The sequence below is a fragment of the Petaurus breviceps genome, unplaced genomic scaffold (genome assembly GCF_028583685.1).
Source record: "Petaurus breviceps papuanus isolate PSGF00001 unplaced genomic scaffold, PetGlider_PUasm1.0 37, whole genome shotgun sequence".
In the NCBI taxonomy this organism is placed as follows: domain Eukaryota; kingdom Metazoa; phylum Chordata; class Mammalia; order Diprotodontia; family Petauridae; genus Petaurus; species Petaurus breviceps.
In genome coordinates, this window is record NW_027186296.1 from 16,753,229 (window position 1) to 16,774,402 (window position 21,174).

The following is a 21,174-nucleotide window of genomic DNA, read 5'->3' on the forward strand; positions in this document are numbered from 1 at the left end:
CAGCAAGGTAGGTAAGGTAGGTACAATTATTTGTACTGAGGCAGACAGAGGTTAAGTGATTTGCCCAGAATCACATGGCTAGTAAGTGTCTGAGGGCAAATGTGAACTCGGGTCTTTCTCATTAAAGGTCCAGTCCTCTATTCACTGGGCCACCAGCTGTTTCCTTCAGTTAAATGATAGGGTTTGAAGTCAAAACATGTTATATTTTAGAATCCAAGGAGAAAGGAGGAAGTAGAAGCATAGATTGCAGATGGTTTTCTCAAGAAATTTTGCCACCAAAGGGTGAAGGGATATAAGGAGATAGCCAATTTTCTACAGTCCATTACCTTAGAGTTCAAAGAGAGACGTCAGGAAACAGATTTGTGCTTTGCTGTTTCTTCAACAGTCTCCCTGCTGTTTCACAGCCTACAGATTCCTTTCTTTATCTTTCTATATAAACCATGTGACAATAATAATGTAAAGGTTTCACACTCTATGTGGGGGTGCAGACACATTTAATAGAGTTGCATGTTAAATTTAATAAAATCTGATTTGGTAACCTTGGCTTCCTTTCTCAGGACCCCACTTCCAGTGTTTCCATGTCCCAGGAGCATCTCCTTCAAGAAGCATGGCTACCAAATCCACTGGCCAGTGGCCAAGTCAGAGAGCCTCAATTTCAGCTGGGAAAATGTTTCTGGCATCAAACTTATGCAAAATAGAAAGCTTCTGAATACTGGACACAAACATCTGGGAATCTCTGTCTAGGGGCTGTCATTTTGTGGGATGCTCATCAAACAAAAAGAATATTCTTTCACTTGATAACAGTGTGTCAAAAAACCAAAGACCACCCAGGTGAGAATAATATGGTGTTTTAAACAAAAATGTCAGAGTGTTCCCAATTTAAAATAAGAACTCTGGCATCCTTTTCCCCCTCTCAAGCAAAAGTGCAAGGGAGGACTTTGCTTTACATTCTTTAAGCCTCAGGTTCTCCAGCTTTTAGCTGATGGATCCCTTTAGTAGAGGAAAGAGCCTCATCGAACAATTTTTAATCTCATCCTCCAGGCCACATAAAAATAAAACATAAATTAATGAAGAATAATCTCTTGGTTACACACTGCAGCTATCATTTAAAAATGTTCGTTTTTATGATTTCTATGTAGATTCAAATCTGCTTACATTTGTATGTGATCATGGGATGATAAATCACAGATTTAGAGCTGGAAGGAATCTTCAGAAGAGCATCCAAACTCCTAATTTTATAGATTAAACGGAGGCCCAGAGAGATTAAGTTATTTGCCCAGGGCCGTACAGCTAAGCTAAGCATCTAAGTACTCTATATGTTATACCATACTGTCTCAGGTGTGATTTTTGTATGACCTCAAAAGCAGACTATTTCTTCACTAATTTCTACTAGCCTGGCATGTCATGTCCAAACAATCTCAGTCCTGTGGAAGAAGTAAATCAGCAAATGGGTAGCATGAACCCAGATCTACTTCAGACTAGTGGTCCGTAACAATTTGAGAGGTGGAGCATTCCATTACCGAAATGGAGAAATGATGAAGATGATCATGAGAGTCCCTCAAGCAACAAATTGACAGAACTGGACACCTATCTTCATAAGAGTAAAAACATCTTAAGATTATCATTTTAGAGCTGGAAGGAAATCCCCTCATTTTAAAGATGAGGAAATTGAGGCTAAGAAAGTTAAGTGAGTTGCCTAGGATCGTGCTGCTATTAAGTGTCTGAGGCAGGATTTGAACTTAAATTTTCTTTAGAGCATTAAGTCTAATGCTCTAAACACTATGCCAAACTATACTTCAAAGTTAAGTGTAAAGTGATTTGGTGGTTATGTAGACTCTGACTGTTCTCCATCAACATACATGTAATCAAGATAGGATTTACTTAATCATGATGGGATTGACAGGATCACTAGCTCATTAAATGATAGACAAGTGAGTGCTTACCCTTGGCCGATCCTGAAGTAGCCTGGTGGACAGCCGCACAAGTAGCCTCCTTCTGTATTGGAGCACCCATAGCTGCATGGGGCCTGAGCTGAGCCACATTCATTGACGTCCTGGCATCCTCCACTAAACTGCTCATACTGGAATCCAGTGGGACACATGCACTTGTAGCTTCCCAGGGTATTGTGGCAGGAGGCTCCTCCACATATGTGTGCACTGAGGCATTCGTTTTCATCTAGGGAAAAGCATCAGAGATTTTATGTTTTTACTGCAGTCACATTTCTAAAGATTTTGTAGATAACTTTTAAAAAAAGAATTCAATTCTCTTTATTTTTTTCTAATTTTTCTAATGAAGGAGAAAGGAAAGGTGGTAAAATATGAATTCAAATAAATAATGTACACTTTATAATTTTTACATTCATTTTGTTTAAAGATTTTGTTTGCAACAAAACATTTGAGCTGTGGGCCCACTGTATACTGCACAGCAGATAGAAACTTCCCTACGGACAGTCTTCAGATGGAATGGAGTTAATTTCACCAAAAGTCATTCCACTTCTCAGTTCTGCTTCATGGAAAAGACCCATAGCATTGACAGATCACTGGCCCTGCTTCAGTCCCAGCCCCCAAAGTCATCATTTAGAGGAGCAATCCTTGTGGACAGATTTGACAACTGTCCCTGCAGGTGCTGTAGCCCCTGATGTCTCAGCAGCCACAACTACTAAAAAACCAGGAAAGAAGGTTTTTACCCCAAAAGTTCAAAGGATAAAATTTTATCAATGGAAATGACACTAAAGATATCATGTGCTTTGAAGCTGCACCACATGGACCACTGGGCCTTTCCATATAACTTGCAGTTGAAACCCTCTTTATGTGAGTTATCTCCTCTTTTAAGAATGTGAACTCAATGAGAAATATCTTGATTTTCTTTTTGTGTACCCAGAGCTTATCATTGTTAGCAATGGAGATAGTATGTACTTAATAAATGCTCATTCATTCATTCCCTTTACGAAAAAATGTTATGCTTCCTTGAATGGTAGTTTCCATTAATTTGAAGTGAATATTATTAATCTGGCTACAGCAAGAGGAAAGAAATTCTCTGGCTGTAAAAAAAAAAAAGACTTCATTGATTTTTTTCTTGCTTTTATATTGTTTATTTCTATGGGAAAAAAACACATGTTAATGACTTTTAATCAGGTACCCACACAAGGCATAAGAGCCAAATCTGTCTAGACCTCTTGCTGCTGGCACTTCAACTTCCAAACTAACCGATTAGGAAGGTAAGTCAGGATAGATGTAGTATGAGCGGGACAGGGGGTGCAGTAAGTAAGTGATTGAGGGGAGGCAGTAAGAACTTAACTTTCCTCCCTCAGTTAAGTTGCAAATATATTAGTTTTTGACAAAGAAAATTTCATTCTGAAGCATCTATAATGTTCTTCCTCATCTGAACATATCAGTTGTACAGTCTTCATCACATATTAACTCAATAACAGGAAATAAAAGGAAAATAACTAAAAGCAAAAACAAATGAATAAAAGGAAAGTTTTGGAGCTAAGATATAACTGGGATAAGAAAAACGGTACCATATAGTACTTGGCTTATATTACTTATGGAGAACTCACTTACTCTTCAAGCTCTTTACAATGAAAGAAAAATTCACAACTAAACCAATAACATTCATGAAAGAAATGTACCTCTCTGACAGAGGCCTCCCCACATACACCTGCTAGTATCCTAACAAAAGTGCCTACATTGCACTTGTAATTCCTCTCAAAAGTCTGAAAACATTCTCCAGGCCCTCCTCTAAAAGCCAGGTGGAAGTGGGGATGAGTCAGTGCCTTCTGGCATGTCTGCACCACCCCTGAAGAGGCTTCTCTGAGCCAAGATGTACCTCTTGCCAAGAGTATTTGCACTGTCTGCAGAGTTCAGTGTGGCGTGGAGAAACTAAGGGCAAATTTCAGTGTATGTACATGTATTCTGCTCTGGGGAAAACCCATAAGAGAGGCAGATTCTGCAAGACTGGGGATACGCCTACTAAACCTGAGGGTAACAAGCTTTTTCAAGCCAACATGAAGACTGAAGACTCTGGGTCTCCCATTCTTTTAGAATAATTATTCCACTTTAAAATCCACAACGAACTTCAGCACTGGCTCCAGTAGGGAGTAAATGTACTGTTAAGACAGTTCTTAACTTAAGTATTCTGACATGCTACTTACCTCCTGCCATAGAGAAGACAGTCAAAAAGTACAGATTGGAACACATTTTTTTTGGATGTAGCTAATATAGCATTTTGTTTTAAATATGTGTCTTTGTAACAGGGTCTCTTTTTCTTTCTTTTCAATGGAGGTAGTGCACGGGGAAGTAGGAGGGGGAGAAGACAGATTTTCACTGATTAGAAAAGATAAATGTTTTGGCTCATTTTCAAGAGAATATACACTGGCAAATATGAAAAGACATTATTGTACAGAGGCAAATTTGGCCTCTGAGTGGAAAAGATCGATGGGTTGTAATGGACTAAAGGTCTATATGAGCTAACATCACACTAGCCAACTTCATTAATAAAAACAGTATCCAAACAAGGAAGGTATCCATTGTCTCAATGTACTACTCTCCCTTGGATAGACCATACCTAGAGGACTATGGCACTTTGGTTGCAATGTTTAAAAGAAGCATAACCTGGAGAATATACAGAAAACTGTGACTAGGATTTTGAAGACACTGGAAACCATGCCATGCACTGAATGAACTGCTGATGCTCAGCCTGGATGAGGGAAGACAATGAGGGTAAAATAAGCTGTCAGTTTTCAGGTACCTAAAGGGCTTTCATGGGGAAAAGAGAGATTAGATTTGTTTTTCTTGGCTCCAGAGAACAGAATTAGTGCGGAAGTTGCAAAGTTTGCTTTTGTCTTGATATAAAGGAAAATCCCTAAACAATTACAGCTGTCCAAAAGTGAAATGGACTGCCTTGAAAGATGCTAAATTAAACTTTTCTGACAGTTACTAGTTGTTCCCTTGGGCAACTTTCCTTTTACACCAGGGCTATGACACCAGATCACCAGACTGGGGGGAAGGAATGTTGTAGACATACCATTTCAGTAAAGCATTTGACCAGGCTCTCTTACGAGTTTTAGTTACATATGCCTTATATTTTTTTTCCATCACTGGAGTCTTCCAATAGAGCCTGGATGGCCCCTGGACTAGGACTTGGTTGGGGGAAGGGGGGAAATTATTTTTCAGGTACAGGTTGGACAGATGTTGTCTAAGGTCCTGTCCAGATCAGAAACTCTGTGAGTTTACATAAAGAAAAGTGGATCAACCCTGCCCAAATGGTCATCAGAGCCAGTGATTATTCACAGATCAAAAGATTCAATAATTAAAACCAGGGCATTCTCTCAAACTATCCTTAACAATAATGAGAAAAGGCATTTTTATAAAATGCTAAGAAAAAACAAAAATCCAAGTAAAGAATTGTTGAAGTTGAATTTTACCAGGACTGGTCATCTCAGCCATTTCATTATTTCACCACGTGAAATGAAGACTAAGGCAGACAAAAGATTTTTTAAAATCCTGACAAATATTGACTGCCTCTTCACTTGGAGCATAGCAAATGAGATTTTGGAGGAGAAACTATTGCTTGTGAAATGATGGCTATCTGGGAAGTAGGGATAATCTTAATAGTAATGGTCTTCTAAAATGGGAGAAGAGATCTTCAAGATTTGTGAAGGAGCTCGGTAAATGCTTATTAAATGAATGGATGACACTTCTGGGGGAGGCAGTACAGTGGAAAGACTAGTAGACAGAGAATTAGAATACCTAGGTTCTAGTGTTTGCCCTACTAATTAGCCCTATTAGTTCTATGACTGTGGGCAGACCATTTAACTCCTCTTCAAGCCTCAGTTACCTCATCTGCACAACTAGGAGGTGGGACCAAATGCTCTCTGAGATCCTTCAAGATCTAAAATGCTAACAGTGTATAAAATCTACATCAGAAGGAACCATTTTCCCACAACTTTATTGATCCAGAAAATGACAAATAACACAATGTGAAATTTAAATGGGGAGTTTATGGATTTCCCTTAGTGGAAGATTTCAGTATTCCTGAAAATTTTTTTCTACGGCTATTGGCTCTGTCCTCTAAGCTTCCCAGCCTTTAGAGGCAGCACTAAAGCATAGTAGAGAGAACACTGCATCTGAACTCAGGAAAGCTATGTTCAAATACTGGCTGTGCTTCTTACTACCTGTATGATCTTGGGGAAAGTCTCTAAGTTTAATAGTCCTCAGTTTCCTCATCTGTAAAATAAAAAAGCTAGACTAGATATCTCTAAGAGGATGCTGAAGGTAGTTACTACCTGATATATCTGAATAAGAAACAGCATAAGATTGCCCACAAGGTGAACCACTAAATTTAGGGCTAAAAGAAGACTAAAAGGAATGAAATGAACTAAAAAAAGACCTAAACACCTTTTCCCCCTCAACTCTTTGAACTGAATGCAGGACTATTCCCAACAATGGAACAGAATCAGAGTGCAAGGAAATGTTTGAAATTCCAGGACAGGTTCCTGAAGTCCATTTTTGAACAAAAAAAACCCCATGACTTTTTGTTTTGCTGTTCTCCCGATGGCTGTGTTCATTTATGCTCTAAGTTTGGGCAGTTTTAAAGCATCTGTAGCTTTAATGCCCAACTCAATAGTATTCAACAAGGAAAAGGAACTTTTGACTATCAAACATCATCTTCAATTTATCTTGTTAATAGAGGAAAAACTACTTGCCCACACACTGGTTCCACTGGTAGTGCTGGAGATATCCCTGAGGGCAGCTACACCTGTATCCTCCAATGATGTTCTGGCAACCATGTTGGCACCGGTGGTTCCCCTCACACTCATCCACGTCTAGAAGAAGAAATCATAGATCCTTAAATTAACAAGGTAGAGAATCAACTAGATACCCTGCCTTTCACATCCTTCAGTCCAGATTATATTCCACTGGCAGATTAATATTTCCAAAACATCTTTCATCATGTCAATAAATTTATAAGATTAAGACCAGACTCCTGTGCTTAGTTTTTCACTGTGTTATCTATTAGAAACAGAGAACTACTTCTGGAGTTAAAGGTCTTAGGTTTCAATTCTTCCTATGACACAGAATTTGAACTCAGGTTGTAATGGCAATGGGAATTTGAAGATCTTCCCTACCCCTTAATAGGCCTAAGAGAATTTGAAGATCTTCCCTGCTTTGAAGGTCTTCTCTGACTCCAATAGGCTGAAAGTAATCACATGGAGCCTGTGGTGGGAGGAATTTGCTGAAGTGTGGAGCAGAGCCCACAGGAAGCTGGAAGTCAGAGCTGGAGGGAGGAGATGACACACCCAAGGAGTCATTTAGTCTTGTGAGTGTGTGCCCCCTGCTATGACAGCTAGGCTTGTGAGTGTTTGTTTGTGGGAAGGCGAAAGGTTGGTGTGGCTTCCTGCTGTGCTATGGTGTATTAACTTCTTTGTTACTGTGATGGATTCGGTTTCCTGGTATTGGGATTTGGCTTTCTGGTGTCTGAATGAATGTTTTGTTTCTGTTTTATATATGGAGAGTCTGTCATATTTTGTGATTCAGAATTATGCTGGCATATTCACAGTGACCATCAGTGCTGTGAATACTGCGTTGGTTGAAGCTGGTTCTCACGCTCTTTCCATTAGAACATTATTGAGTAAAATTAGAGGCTCAAGGTATTTGGTTCTTCCTGAATGTGTGCTACTTTCCACTGGAAGAAACTTGTAAGGAATTGTCCTTTAATGGGAAAGAGTAAGACTTGATGCATCTTGGGGAAGAACTAATTCAAAGAGAATAAAAAGAGCTCTCACTTTCCATATGAAATCTCACAGTTTCACAGTGCCTCTAAGTGTGGCAGGTATAGGATGTTTCATTAAATGTCAAACAACAAAAAATAATGAAGACTGACAATGGTAATGATAACTGACTGATGTGCAGTCTATGCTATCTCTTCCACTCCTGGGTAGACCATCCCATCTCTTTTGCTCACATAAGTGGTCTGTCCATCTCTCTGCTTACCTTCACAGCTGGCTCCACTCTGATCTAGTGAGAAGCCCCTTTGACATTCACAAGTGAAGCTTCCAGGAGTGTTCTGACAAACACCTTTAGCTCCACAAAGGTTGACTTCAGAAGTACATTCATTGTTATCTATAAGAAACAAGGAATAAAAGTGTGGGTTTTTCTAAATTCTTCAACATAGTTTCGAATACTATAAGAACTAAAAGTCCCCTCTAGAAGTTGAAACAAACCTGGCATTTGTCAAGAAACATATCCACACACCTGTTTTTCTAGTTTTCATTTTTCTTGTCTTCAATAGTAAAAAGGAAATCTTAAAACTACTCCAATGTTCTTTGAATGCCACTTACCAATACAGGCTGTATGATGTTGGGTAAATCCAGGTGGACATTTGCATGTGAAACCTCCAATGGTGTTAACACAAAGGAACTGACAATTATGTTGTTTGGTTGCACACTCATCAAGATCTAGAAGGCAACAAGAGAGGTCTTTGATTTCAGCTTACAACACTAATGCAAGAGTTCTGAAAGAACTATGGCGAACCATTCTTATTTGCAAGTACCAAAACTCCACTGACCAGAATTCATCAAATTAGCAAGCAAACAATCAAAAAAAGCCCCTAGGTTCTATGGTCTAGCGGCAATAATATAATGCACAGTCTCAATCTAGGCCAAAGACAAATTTCGGCATTTGTGGTAAATCCTGTCCTGTTTAATTAAGGCAGAGATTATTCTGCGAGAAATTTTTTTAAGGTAAAATATAAACTGAAACAAAGACAAATCTTAGGAATTTTGACAAATTTCCAGGCCAAAAGAGAAAAAGAGAAGTATAATGTTACTGCTTTTGAATCATGTGCTTTTCGCGGGAGAGTTTTCATTCTCATTCAATCTCATGTCTCCCCACTCCAAATACTATACATACGCCAGTTAGGCGAGCCTCCTTAGAGGCCCCTGAACATGCTGGGCTCATTCTTTACCCCAGCTCTTTATGGAACTAATACTATGCACAAATACTTCACGTCCTTCAGTGCAATCTCACAAAGCAGAATCCTATGGACGTTCAGGTATCTCTGTACTATCCTTAATCTAAATTTATGAACACAATCGGCATGTACTCAGTTATAGCTCTGTCAACTTCTGACTCTATGTGACTTTTCAGCCAGCAACTCTGCTCCAAAGTTCTTATTTCTAACTGTTAAAGTAATAAATGTGTATCTATCGATTTACAAATTGGAAGAACTTTTTTCTCCCAAACTGGTTTGCCTTCTGTGTCTTAGCGGGAAGGCTGTCTGATGTTAGCTTTCTGGATGGCTTCTTATAATTCCACCTGATCAAATAGAACACAAAATTGCTTCTGTGTGTAAAAAGAGCTTATATTAGGAGGGGGAACCTGCTTTTGATCCTTACTACTCTACTTCTCTCCCTGTCTTTAATGTTTCCTCTCTAAGTCTCCACATCCTCTTCCCAAAACAGCAACACAACAAAGTTTGACTACTATCGTCCTGGTATTCTGGAGCTGACAGCAAAGATTTAGGATGGATAACTCGTTGGTTTCTTATAAACAACAGAGATACAGCACCATATTTTATCACTAATAAAATTAATAAAGCTTTCTTTATTTTTTCTGCTCCCATCACTTAACTCTGTTCAAATCTCTATATCTTTAGGCCCAAGCTCAAGCTCTGCCTCCTTCAATGAAGCTTTCCCCCAATCATTCTGATTCACACTCATCTATCTCCCCATCTTGACTTCCTACAGCATTTACTCTCTATCCAACTGATTTTTTAACCATACAGAGCCTTATATCAACACATAACTATTTCATGTGGGTAGGTGGTGATAGTGATGTAGTGTATGGAGCTCTGGATCTAGAGTCAGGAAGATCCAAGTTCAAACCTTGCCTTGGTCACTTACTACCTGTGTGACCATGGGCAAGTCACTCCCTTAACCTCTCTCAGCCTTAGCTTTCTTATATGCAAAATGAGGATAACTGTACCAACTTGACAGGGTTGTCATGATGATCAAATGAGATAACATGTGAAATGCTTTGCAAAATTCTAAAAATGCCGACTGTTAAGATAGACCTTTGTTTCACTATAACTAGACTGTAAGCTCCTAGAGAGCAAGACCTATGTGTGTCATATAGTCCTTTCCCCTCTGCCTAGTATGATGCTATCTATTGCAGGTAGTAAGCATTCCATAAAATCCTTCTTGATTGAATGAAACAGCTGACAAAGAGACAAAGTAGGGAGACCATCAGATAAATCTACTCCACCCACCAAAAGTTAGAAGATCTGGCCTTGGGCCCATCCTGCCCTGCTTCAAGAACCCCTAGAAGCAGAGGTGGTCAATTAGGATGGGTGCTGTCACTACCACACGAGGACTTCCCTGCTCCTGGCCTCCCTTCACCAGTCACAGGAGTTGGGTGGTAAGGAGGTCCCCGTGTAGCACTTGAATGCAAGAAAGTAGCATCAAGTCTCCTCTGTAGCTTCTGGGAATGGAGCAAGGGTGGCAGGTGAAAGACTAAATGAAACAAAGAAAAAATGTCTATTTTTACCTTTGCAGCTTCTCCCGTCCTCCTGAAGGATGTATCCTTTTGGACATGAGCACTGGTAACTCCCTTCAGTGTTTTTGCATATGAAATTGCAGGGTTTGGGTGCCTGGTTGCACTCATTTAGATCTATTGGGAAAAAGAGACAGCTCAACTTTTTGATTTGATAAGATTTCAACTAACAACAGTGATATTTTATTACAGAAAAAATAAGGGAAGAGAAGAGGGAAGGGAAAAAACATTTATATAGTATCTACTATGTTAATTCTATATAAACATTATTCCATTTGATCCTCACAACAAACCTGGGAAGGAGATGCTGTTATTATCCCTTTTCACAGATAAGGAAACTAAGGCAAAGAGAAGATAAATGAATTGCCAGGGACACATAGTTATTAAGTGTCTGAGGTCAAATTTGAACTTAGGTCTTCCTGACTCCAGGCCCAGCTTTTAAACTAAATACAACTTTTTTCTTTCTCTCCCATTAATATGCCATATTTACAATGGAATAATACAGGCTAAATTAAGGCGGGGGGAGGAAGATAGGTTTTTTTCAGGTTGCTAGTCTTTTTCTGCACTTGAACAGACATGCAAATTCTCAGTGACAAAATCACTTACCTACACAGGTGGTGCCAGTGATATCTGGAGTATAGCCAGTGTTACAGTTGCAGTGGTAAGATCCTCTCTCATTAACACATTCTCCATTCCGGCAAACATCATGAATAACCTTGCATTCATCAATATCTATGAGTCGATGAAATTTGATGAAATGAAGAAAGAAAACACAAATGGGACACTGTCAGTGGTTACTTGGCACCATACTGGAATTTTATATTAAAGAAACTACACCATATCTCTAAAAAGCAATGCTGAAAGGAGAGTGTAAATTTAACACTTAACAAGGAACAACTTGTAAAAAGAAAGCAAATGGCTTTGTTACACAATAATGAATCTCAAATGAACAGGTTAAGAGAAGTACTTTTAAATAATGTCTTGAAAATGTAGATTGTGAAACAGTGAAAAATAAATTGATAATCAGTATTAAAGATCTTTGCTTCCCTACTTTCATTACATCCTATTCCATCTCACTTGTATCCTTGTGACCTTAAGCACCACTTCACAATACAAAATCTTGTAAACAAGAATATGAGTACCATTTTTTCCCCAGCACTGCACATTCAGAATATGAAAAAATCCTGTTTTTTAATTGTTTAAAACAAGGGCTAAAAATTAAGGTGAAAACATCATCTAACCTACATAATATTGGGGAAAAATGGAAGAATTATGAGGCACTTTAGATACTGCTCACTTTACAAAGATCGCCCCCCTCCATCCTGTAAGGCAGCCCTTATGAGGAAGGTACTTCACAGGTGAGGAGAGTGAGTTTTGGAGAAGTTAAGTGACTTTCCTATGGTCATGTAGCTAAGGAAGTACCTGGAGTGGGATCAGAGTCCAGGTCTCTAAGAATGGGGTATAGCAAGAGTAGTGCGTGAGTTAAGGTTGTGATCCTGGCCAGAACCTGCTAAATATGAGGGATTGCAATTTGTGTATATGACAAAACATAAAAAAAAGTAAATATCAAATGTCTGGGAATATACCCATCACCACTATACTTGACCCCCAAGGGATTTTCTGAGCTCACTGGGTTGAGAAATAAATATAGGCATTCCCAGTAAGCACCCAATTTATAAATAAATATGGCAAAGCCCTCTGTCCTGAGATGTAAGTCCAGTTGTAGGCCTATACAGTCTACCTGATCACCTCACACAACAACTAAACTTCTAGGAAAAATGTGTACCCTGGTAGGTGGTAAAGAAAATCCTATGACCAAAGAGATACCTCTTCTGTACTTTTGTCCCAGGGACATTTTACACATGGCTTTCTCCCTTTCCCACTCTTTCATCACTCACCACCCTGATCTGTTCATTCTAACTCAGGAAGCATCTTTGTCATGAATAGACATATATTTCCTCTTTATCCTACTGTTCTCAATTCCACCTCTTACTTAGTTACCTTAAGACATTTCTATCCTTCCCTCTGTTTCCATGCCAATTGTGAGACCTGCTACCCAAATGGTAGCTGATAATCAGAACACTAATGGTACAACTGAGTTGAAAAAAAAAAAGGAAAATCATAAAGTCTGTAATGAAACAACACATAATGAGAAATCAGAAGCATCAACTTCTTAAAGTCCTTGAAAAGGCCCAGATATCTCTTTTAGAAAGTCTACAAACTCATTAGATCCCCAACTTCTATCTTTAAGTACCAGCATTCAAGTTAAATTAAAAAAAAACTTTATTATTTGTTTAATAAGGGTATTGCACTAATATCATTTACTACCCTTTTTCCCTGCTTGATGCACAGTACAGCACAGATATTTAAGAAGGTTTTTTTATGGATAGTCCTAGAAGATTAGGATCATAGAATTATAGATTTAGAGGTGGAAAAAATAGCTAAGGGCATCTAGACCAACTCTCTCATTTTATAGTTAAGGGAACTGAGACCTAAATAGTTTAAATAACTTGCTTAGGGTCATACAAGTGATAAATGGTAAAACCAGGTTCCTGTCTACAGTGATTCAATGTGAAAATGTATTCTAAGTTACAAGTGATTTCAAGCAAACATTAGGAATACCACCTCTCTGAAAACTGAGGTTTGCTTATATGCAAAAAAATATATATATAGATACTCATCAGCCATCCCTAAATACCTAAAAAATTAATTGCAATGAAAAATTTTCTTGACTTCAGATTTACAGCTGAGTCTATGTGTATGCCTTATTTTCCATTTTCTCATCTGATTGTCTTTAAAAATACATTAAAAATTTTTTCTGATAAATACTTTAGGAATTTGAATACCTGCTCCATTGGTCATGAATCCTCGGCCATGAGGGCAAAGTTTTTTAAAGGGTACGGTGCCCTGGAATGGGCAGATCTCACAGTGGGGACCCCAGCCTCTCCCACCATCACAGCAACACTCAGACTTGGTGACCGGATTTCTGTTGCTTGATCCAATCTGACACATGCTTTGTAGAACTTCAGTGAAGCAGTATCCTTCTCGATTGTCTAAAAGATACATTATATTTTGGGGTAGGAGTGGGGAGTGGGGGGAGAAGGGAAGGGTGGGATTATTTTAGTGGTGGTGATCTCATGAGAGTCACAAGATATCAGGAATTTAGTCAGATATTAAAAACAACAACAACAAAAAGAAATGAAAAGGAAGCATACTTAACCCTGGGCCAGAAGAAATGAGAGTGAAAAGCTGGAAACAGCAGCAAGAGAGAAAAGATGACGTCTGAGGGAAAACAAATGAAACAAGAAATTCAGTAAGAGAACAGGAAGGGGCAGATATCAGATTCAGCCTGGGAGGGATTATAGTTCTATTTGCACCTAGAAAAGAGGGAATATAACCATCATATCAAGCTACAACAGAGAGATGCAGAGTAGCACATAGAAACTGATACTGATCATGGAAGGCTAGACAGGCAGCTTAGGAAGAAATTCCAATCAAATGATACAATGACACAATTAGCAAAGGAAGAATTAAATGGCAGGGTGGTGCTAAGCTCAGTGGACATTTACAAAGTCACTGAATTATCCACAAAATATTCACATTTTTAACCCAGGCTATTACAGATGGCTTAGCTGCAGCCCATGTTTGCCTAAGGAACCCAGACCTCTACTTGATAGTTTAGAGGGCTAATGAAAGCACTGCCCAGACACTTACCAAGGCACTCATCCTGGGCAGGACTAGCGGTGAAACCATCATTGCACTCGCATGTGTAGCTTCCTCTGGTATTGAGGCACCGTCCATTTTCACAGATTCCTGGCTTGGTCTGACATTCATTCTCATCTATTTAATTGAATCAAAGGACCAAAAACAAAAGAGGAGGGGGTTGTTACTTTGACAAAAAATGATTTTTAGGAGCAAAGCTAACAAGGAGCTTTAAAGATGAACATTTTTAAAAATAAGAATATTCACTACTTTGTCAGAGTAACCAAGCACTGATTAGTTAAGCTGCTGATAGCTTAAATTAATCCAACCCTTCAGAGTCAAGCTATTCTATGTATTACCTTTAATACAGTAACAATGATAGCTAAATAGATAGAACTTACTATATGCCAGGCACTGGGCTAAGATTTTTCAATTTTCTTCTCATTTGATTCTCACAAGCCTGGAAGGTGGGTGCTATTATTATCCTCATTTTACAGATGAGGAAACTGAGGCAGGCAGAGGTGAAGTGACCAGCCCAGGGTCTCAGAACTAGGACTTGTCTGAGGCTAGATGTGAGTTCAGTGCTTTCTGACTCCAGGTCCGATGTTCTTTTCACTGAAGGACCTACTCTTCTCAAACATTAATCAAGCCTAATCTTGTCTCTAAAGATTCAAACTCAAATATGGCTGGAGATGGTTACTTTACTTTAGACTATACACAAATGAGGCAAAATAACCTGCTTATAAAGTTTTCCACTACAATGAGCCCAAGAGACAGGCAGATAAAAGGGTGAGAGGGCAGAGAATGTGGAGGCAATATCCCAGAAGACCAGGGTGGTGGCAGTGACTCCACACATGTTTCTCTGCCCCTTTTTACTACACTCAGAGCTCCATGAGAGCAGGCACAATGTCTTACCTAAAGTTTATACTTTTATTTATTTCTATGTTTATTAACTTTATATTTTCCTTAACCCCTAGCAGAATATCATGCCCAGAGGAGAACTTAATCAACGCTGGATGAATGAATGATGACTCTTTTAAAGTTATAATCTCATATAACCAGTAAATGCTCATATTCTTATGAAGGCACCAGTGAAGGAAAGTGATGTGAAAGTCAGCCCAGGGAAAGTAAATTTAAATACAATATCTGTCCCAGTAAATGTTCTGTAGTTTTGTAATTATATTGTTTCAATGTATATGTTTGTATAATTATCATATAAGCAAACCCCATCATAAAGCCATGAAATCCTACTGTAATGCCATATGACTCCCATACATGTTGTGTTCTCCTAGCAAGAATGCCAACTTCGTGAGCATAGATACTGTCCTGCTTTTTCTATTGTATCCCAAGCACTTAGCATAGCACGTGACACATAGGAAGTGCTTAAGGGTTATTTTTTCACTCATTCATCCATTCAGCTGGGACAATGGTTCACTTAGAACTTTAATCCTATGGTATTTTTTTTTTTGAGGGGGGAAGGCAGGGCAATTGGGGTTAAGTGACTTGCCCAAGGTCACACGGCTAGTAAGTGTTAAGTGTCTTGAGGCCAAATTTGAACTCAGGTCATCCTGACTCTAGAGCTGGTGCTCTATTCACTGCGCCACCTAGCTTCCCCCTAAGGAACTTTAATCCTATGGAACTAACTTCTACCACAATATTGTAGATTGATAGAGTTTAAAGGAACCTTAGAGTCAATCTAAAGGCAATCTAGTTCAACCTCCTAAAAAGGTGAGAGGGGCAGAGGATGAGGATGATGGAACAGATGAGGAACCGGAAACTCAAGGAGGTTGTGTCTTGTACAAAGCCACAAAGGTAGTAAGTGGCAACGCCAGGATTTTTAATCCAAGTCCTCTGAATCCAAATCCAGAGCTATGTTGTGTCACTGAGCATCACTGAGTGGGATCAATGTAAGAATGGACTTTATTGGTCATCATCTATTCCAAACCATATGTGGAAAAATATTCTCTTTATAGGAGACAGCCTTTTCTTGAAGAGCTCCAATGAAGGGAATCAAATATCTCTCAATACAGCCCTATTTTCAATTATTAGCAAAATTTTCCTTATATCAAGTAATTGCCTCTTTGCAATTTCTTTCCACTGCTCCTAAGTTCTGCCTTCTGGAGTCAATGAGAACAAATTGAATCTCTCTTACATATGAGGGCTATTCAAATGTTGGAAGCTGACAAACATATACTGCCCCTCCCAGCTACCTTGTCCCACGTCCTCAAGTTTTTCTTCTCCAAGCTAAACATTCCCGATTCCTTTAATCAATACTCATATACCATGGACTCAAGGCCATTCACCATGACTACCTTCATCTTTACTTTCTTTAGCTTATCAATACCCTCCCTAGCTCCCAGAACTGAAAACAATACTCCAGAACTGATGTGACCATGGTAGAGTAGCTGGTGGGGGAGGAGGGTGGGAGAGTTGCTTGTATAAGAAAAGTAATCAAGAGTTCTTGACTTGAGAAAAAGACTTCTGTCCAGAAAAGACATGCCTACAAATTAAGGTATGCTGCCTATACTCATGATGCTGAATCTGGTCTCTTCCACATTCACCTGTTTATCTGAAACACTTTTTCTATGACTGATGGAGCTTCATTTACCTATGCAGCCCTCTCCATCAGGCCTTCGTTGGTAGCCAGGACCACAGATGCACATGTATGTGCCAATTAGGTTCTTGCATTCCATTTGTTTTTCAGCGCAGTCATGTTTTCCTTCTTCACATTCATTCTCATCTGTAAGAGATTAGCAACTGTGAATTGCCAGCATAAGTACATCACTTGTTTTGTGAATATGGTGCCACCTATTTTTGTATTACTGAGATGATAATTTCGTTTGATTTTAGTGAAAAAAAATAATAAGGAGCAAAGAGGTTTTCATAATACTTTTTACTTTTTAGCTAAAACACATTTGATTACAAGTTCCTTTGCATTATGCCTAGTAGCTATTTTTAGTAGCTATTAAATGAATGAACAAATTAACAAATGATAGCATAATAATTAGATTTTCAACTAGATTTTAAAATAAGTTACTCTTGAATAAGGAACATGACTTCTACACGTTCTACATGTACTAAGCCACAGCTGTAGACAAAGAGTAAATGCTCAATATGGGTTCATTGAATAGAAGCTTACTTTGTTATTCAATGAAAGCTGTCCTAAACTAGACATATAGCTGTAACATAGCCTTTTCCCTTTGAAGTCCTAAATCCCCTCCTTTCTTTCCTTTTCTTTGTCATCTTCCTCTTGGATTTTTCTGTCCTGTTGTTTTTAATATTTCCCTTCTCTTCTCCTCCTGCTTCTTTATCTCTTAGTGCCCACTTTCCCTTCCATTCCCAAATTACCCTACAGTGCAATAGGGCTGCTTACATGAAGGAAGGAAAAGCCCATGGCTAAGGCAGGTGGGGAATGTTAAAGTGCATATTTTTGGACATTCCTCTGCCTTGCTGAAGGCCCTCTACCATGCTGTTGTGTCCCAGTGGTGGTAACACTATCTTTTGTTGTTAGCGTCTCTCTATGATAGACTTTGAAGATCGCTGCCTCCATGACCTCTGGTCAGTCTCTCACCTTTGCACATTCTCCTGTCTTCTCTAAGAACGTAACCAGTAGGACATTTGCATTCATACGATCCATAAGTATTTACACATCGGAAGGCACAGAGCAAAGGATTCTGAGCACACTCATTGATATCTGTAGGAGAAAGAGACAATACAACAGGACATAAAGATTAACATAAAAAATTTACTTTTTCATAAATGAACAGATTCACTAAAACTTTTTTTTCCTTGTAGAGGGTGAGATTTTATTTTTTAATTAAAATTTTTTTGGTTATATTTTAAGTTCTGAATTGTCTCCCTCCCTCTCTCTCTACCCCACAACAGAGAAGGTCACCATTTGGCACATACCCAGTTTCTTGCCAGACTGCTTTCAGTTTTTCTAACAATTTTTACCAAATAGTGAATTCTTATCCCAACAGCTTAAATCTTTACATTTGTCAAACGCAAGTATAATATAGTATAATGATTTACTACTGGGTATTGTATGTCTGATAGGTTCCACCAATCCAACTGCTTGTTAGTACCAGTTTTGATAATGAATGCATTATAGTATAGTTGAAGATCTGGTACTGCTAAACCTCATTCCTTTACATTTTTTTTCATTAATTCCTTTGATATTCTTTATCTTTTCTTCTTCCAAATGAATTTTGTTATTTTCCAGGTCGATAAAATATTTTTTTTTCATAATTTAAATGGCATAGCATTGAATAAGTAGATTAGTTTAGGTAGAACTATAATTTTTATCATATTGGCTCTGCCCACCTATGAACAATGAATATTTCTCCAATTATTTAAATCTGACTTTATTTGTATAAAAATGTTTTATAATTATATTTACATAGCTCCGGGGTTTTTCTGGGCAGGTATACTCCCAGGTATTTTATTCTGTCTACAGTTATTTTAAATGGGATGTCTCTTACTATCTGTTCTTGCATAGTTTTGTTGGTGATATATAGAAACGAGGATAATATTTATGCATGTTTATTTTATATCTTCCTACTTTGCTAAAATTATTGTTTGAACTAGCTTTTTAGTTGAATCTTTAGGATTTTCCAAGTATATTATCATATTGTCTACAAAAAGATAGTCTTAATACCTCATTGCCAATTTTAATTCCTTCAATTTCTTTTTCTTCTTGTATTGCTATGGCTAGCATTTCTAATATAATACTGAGTAATACTGGTAATATTGGGCATCCTTGTTTCATTCCTGATATTACTGGGAAGGTTTCTAGCTTATGCCCATTACAAATAATGCCTGCTGATGGTTTTAGGTAGATGCTGCTTATCATTTTAAGGAAAAATACATTAATACCTATACCAATGCTTTCAAGTGTTTTTAATAGGAATGTGTATTTTGTTAAAAGTTTTTTTTCTGCATTTACTGATATGATTTTTCTTATTTTTTGTTACTCATATAATCAATTGTATTAATAGTTTGATTTATGTTAAACTATCCCTGCATTCCTGGTATAAATCCCACTTAGTTACAATATAACAATCTTTGTGATATACTGTTGTAGTCTCCTAGCCAGTATTTTATTTACACTGAAACAAATTCTGATTTCCAGAAGCTTTTGCATTTCAGGGGTCCACAAAAGACCAAGTTGTGTATTTTTAACCTATTATGCTTGTCCTTAGTATGCCTAATGTATGTGCTGAACACACTGACACCAAACCCTTTCACCTTCACTCTCTATTTTTTCCCCTTCCCTGCTACCTCTTCACTGACTGGGTTTACCCAACCATCAAATTTCAATGTTTAAGTTGCATCTTCAGCATGAGAACCCCTAAGAAGATAAGCAAGGCCATTAGATAACCAGACAGACACAAGGTCTAGGAGAGGGTGGAAAAGAGAGTGGAAAAGAATGAAGGGAGGAAAGGGAAGAAAAGCAGGGAAGTTGAGAAAGAAAGAAAAGAAGTAGGAGAGAGGTAAGAAGTGAGAGAGGGAGGAAAGGAGGGAAAAAAAGGGGAAAAAAGGGCAAGGGAGGAAGAAAGGGAAAAAGGGAAGGAAGGAAGAAGTAAGGGAAAGAGAAGGAAGGAAAGTAGGGAAAAAGAAAAAAGGGAAGAAATAAGGGATGAAAAGGAGAAGAAAGAAGGAAGTATATAGGAGAGAAATCCAGAAGACACCAAAAATTTTTTTATCTAGGTCACATGGTGGCACTAGTGTCACATATCTCTGTTCAAGAAATATCATATGGGTTGAGATTTGAGAGAAAAATGGGAGGCAAGATTGACATGGATGGTTGTAGGAACAATCAAGGAAAAAATCATTTTATGCTTATGTGGATTATCTCATATGATGAATGACATTTAATATTAAGATGAGGGAATGAGAGAGGGAAAGAAAGACAGAGAGACAGACACTCACCTTCACATGTCATCATTGGACCCGGCTCAAATCCTTCCTCACAAGTACATTCAAAACCTCCAATAACATTCTTGCATGTTCCATTTCCACAAGGATTACCCACTGAACATTCATCAGTATCTGTAAGATATCAGGAACACAGTCAAGAAATGATGAATTACAGTAACAGTAAATTCAACTTAAATAATGTCTTTCATCTTAAGAATCTAGTGCTGCTAGACTGCATTTCATTACTAAGAGCTTTACTCTGACAGCAAATCAAGAGACACTGAATGTTTGAGTTTGAAGGGATTTCCCAAATTTTGAGGATTCTATGGTCCAGTGAGGTGAAGTGACCTGTGAAAAGTCACACAGAATTTGTTTGTGACAGACTGGAGATTTGAATTTGGTTCTCCTGACAACCAATTTAGTGGGGTTTTTTTATCCTGCTTCAACAAATAAACACTTTATAGTTCTACGATTTTAAAGGTAGATAACATATACATTTGGAATTCTGAAACTGACAGGTTTAATTTCATACACCACCTTAAGCTACACAGATGAAAAACCACAGGCTTTTCATACAAGCATTCATTGACTTTGTAATTAGAGGGTTTAAAGATAAGATATTTATGTAGGGTATATAATCTTTTATTTCTAAGTGAACTAAATTCTGAGTTATAATATTCTAAATCATATGTATATATTCAAGAATGAAAATTTCAATGTTAACAATATTTTGAATTTTGCAATGATGTTTCAATAAATATAGTCCTCCTTCCTGTTTTCATACTAATATTGGCTAACGGTTTTATGGTACTTTGTATATATTATCTAATTTGACCCTGACAACAACCCTGTTAAGTAGGTGCTATTATCCCCATTTTACAGATAAGGAAAATGAGGCAGACAGAAGTTAAGTGATTTGTATAGGGTCACACAACTAGAAGTAGCTCAAGCAGGATTTGAACTCGGGTTTTCTTACATATTAGCTCAAAACTCTATACTC

The 21,174-nt window shown here is 38.0% G+C and overlaps 1 protein-coding gene across 4 annotated transcripts in view; it reads right to left on the bottom strand.

The window, feature by feature from the left end:
* The window catches only part of FBN1 (fibrillin 1), a 305,284-nt gene that overhangs the window by 8,115 nt on the left and 275,995 nt on the right, over positions 1 to 21,174 (bottom strand). For 3 of the 4 annotated variants that reach the window (XM_069097991.1, XM_069097992.1, XM_069097990.1), the window contains 11 exons: positions 20,187 to 20,306; positions 17,827 to 17,949; positions 16,864 to 16,995; positions 14,268 to 14,393; positions 13,400 to 13,606; positions 11,160 to 11,285; positions 10,548 to 10,670; positions 8,342 to 8,458; positions 7,995 to 8,123; positions 6,707 to 6,826; positions 1,944 to 2,175 (listed from right to left, as the gene is read on the bottom strand). In XM_069097991.1, coding sequence (XP_068954092.1) covers positions 1,944 to 2,175; positions 6,707 to 6,826; positions 7,995 to 8,123; positions 8,342 to 8,458; positions 10,548 to 10,670; positions 11,160 to 11,285; positions 13,400 to 13,606; positions 14,268 to 14,393; positions 16,864 to 16,995; positions 17,827 to 17,949; positions 20,187 to 20,306 — 1,555 coding nt within the window. The remainder of the gene's footprint in view (positions 1 to 1,943; positions 2,176 to 6,706; positions 6,827 to 7,994; positions 8,124 to 8,341; positions 8,459 to 10,547; positions 10,671 to 11,159; positions 11,286 to 13,399; positions 13,607 to 14,267; positions 14,394 to 16,863; positions 16,996 to 17,826; positions 17,950 to 20,186; positions 20,307 to 21,174) is intronic. The other variant, XM_069097993.1, reaches the window with a different exon arrangement.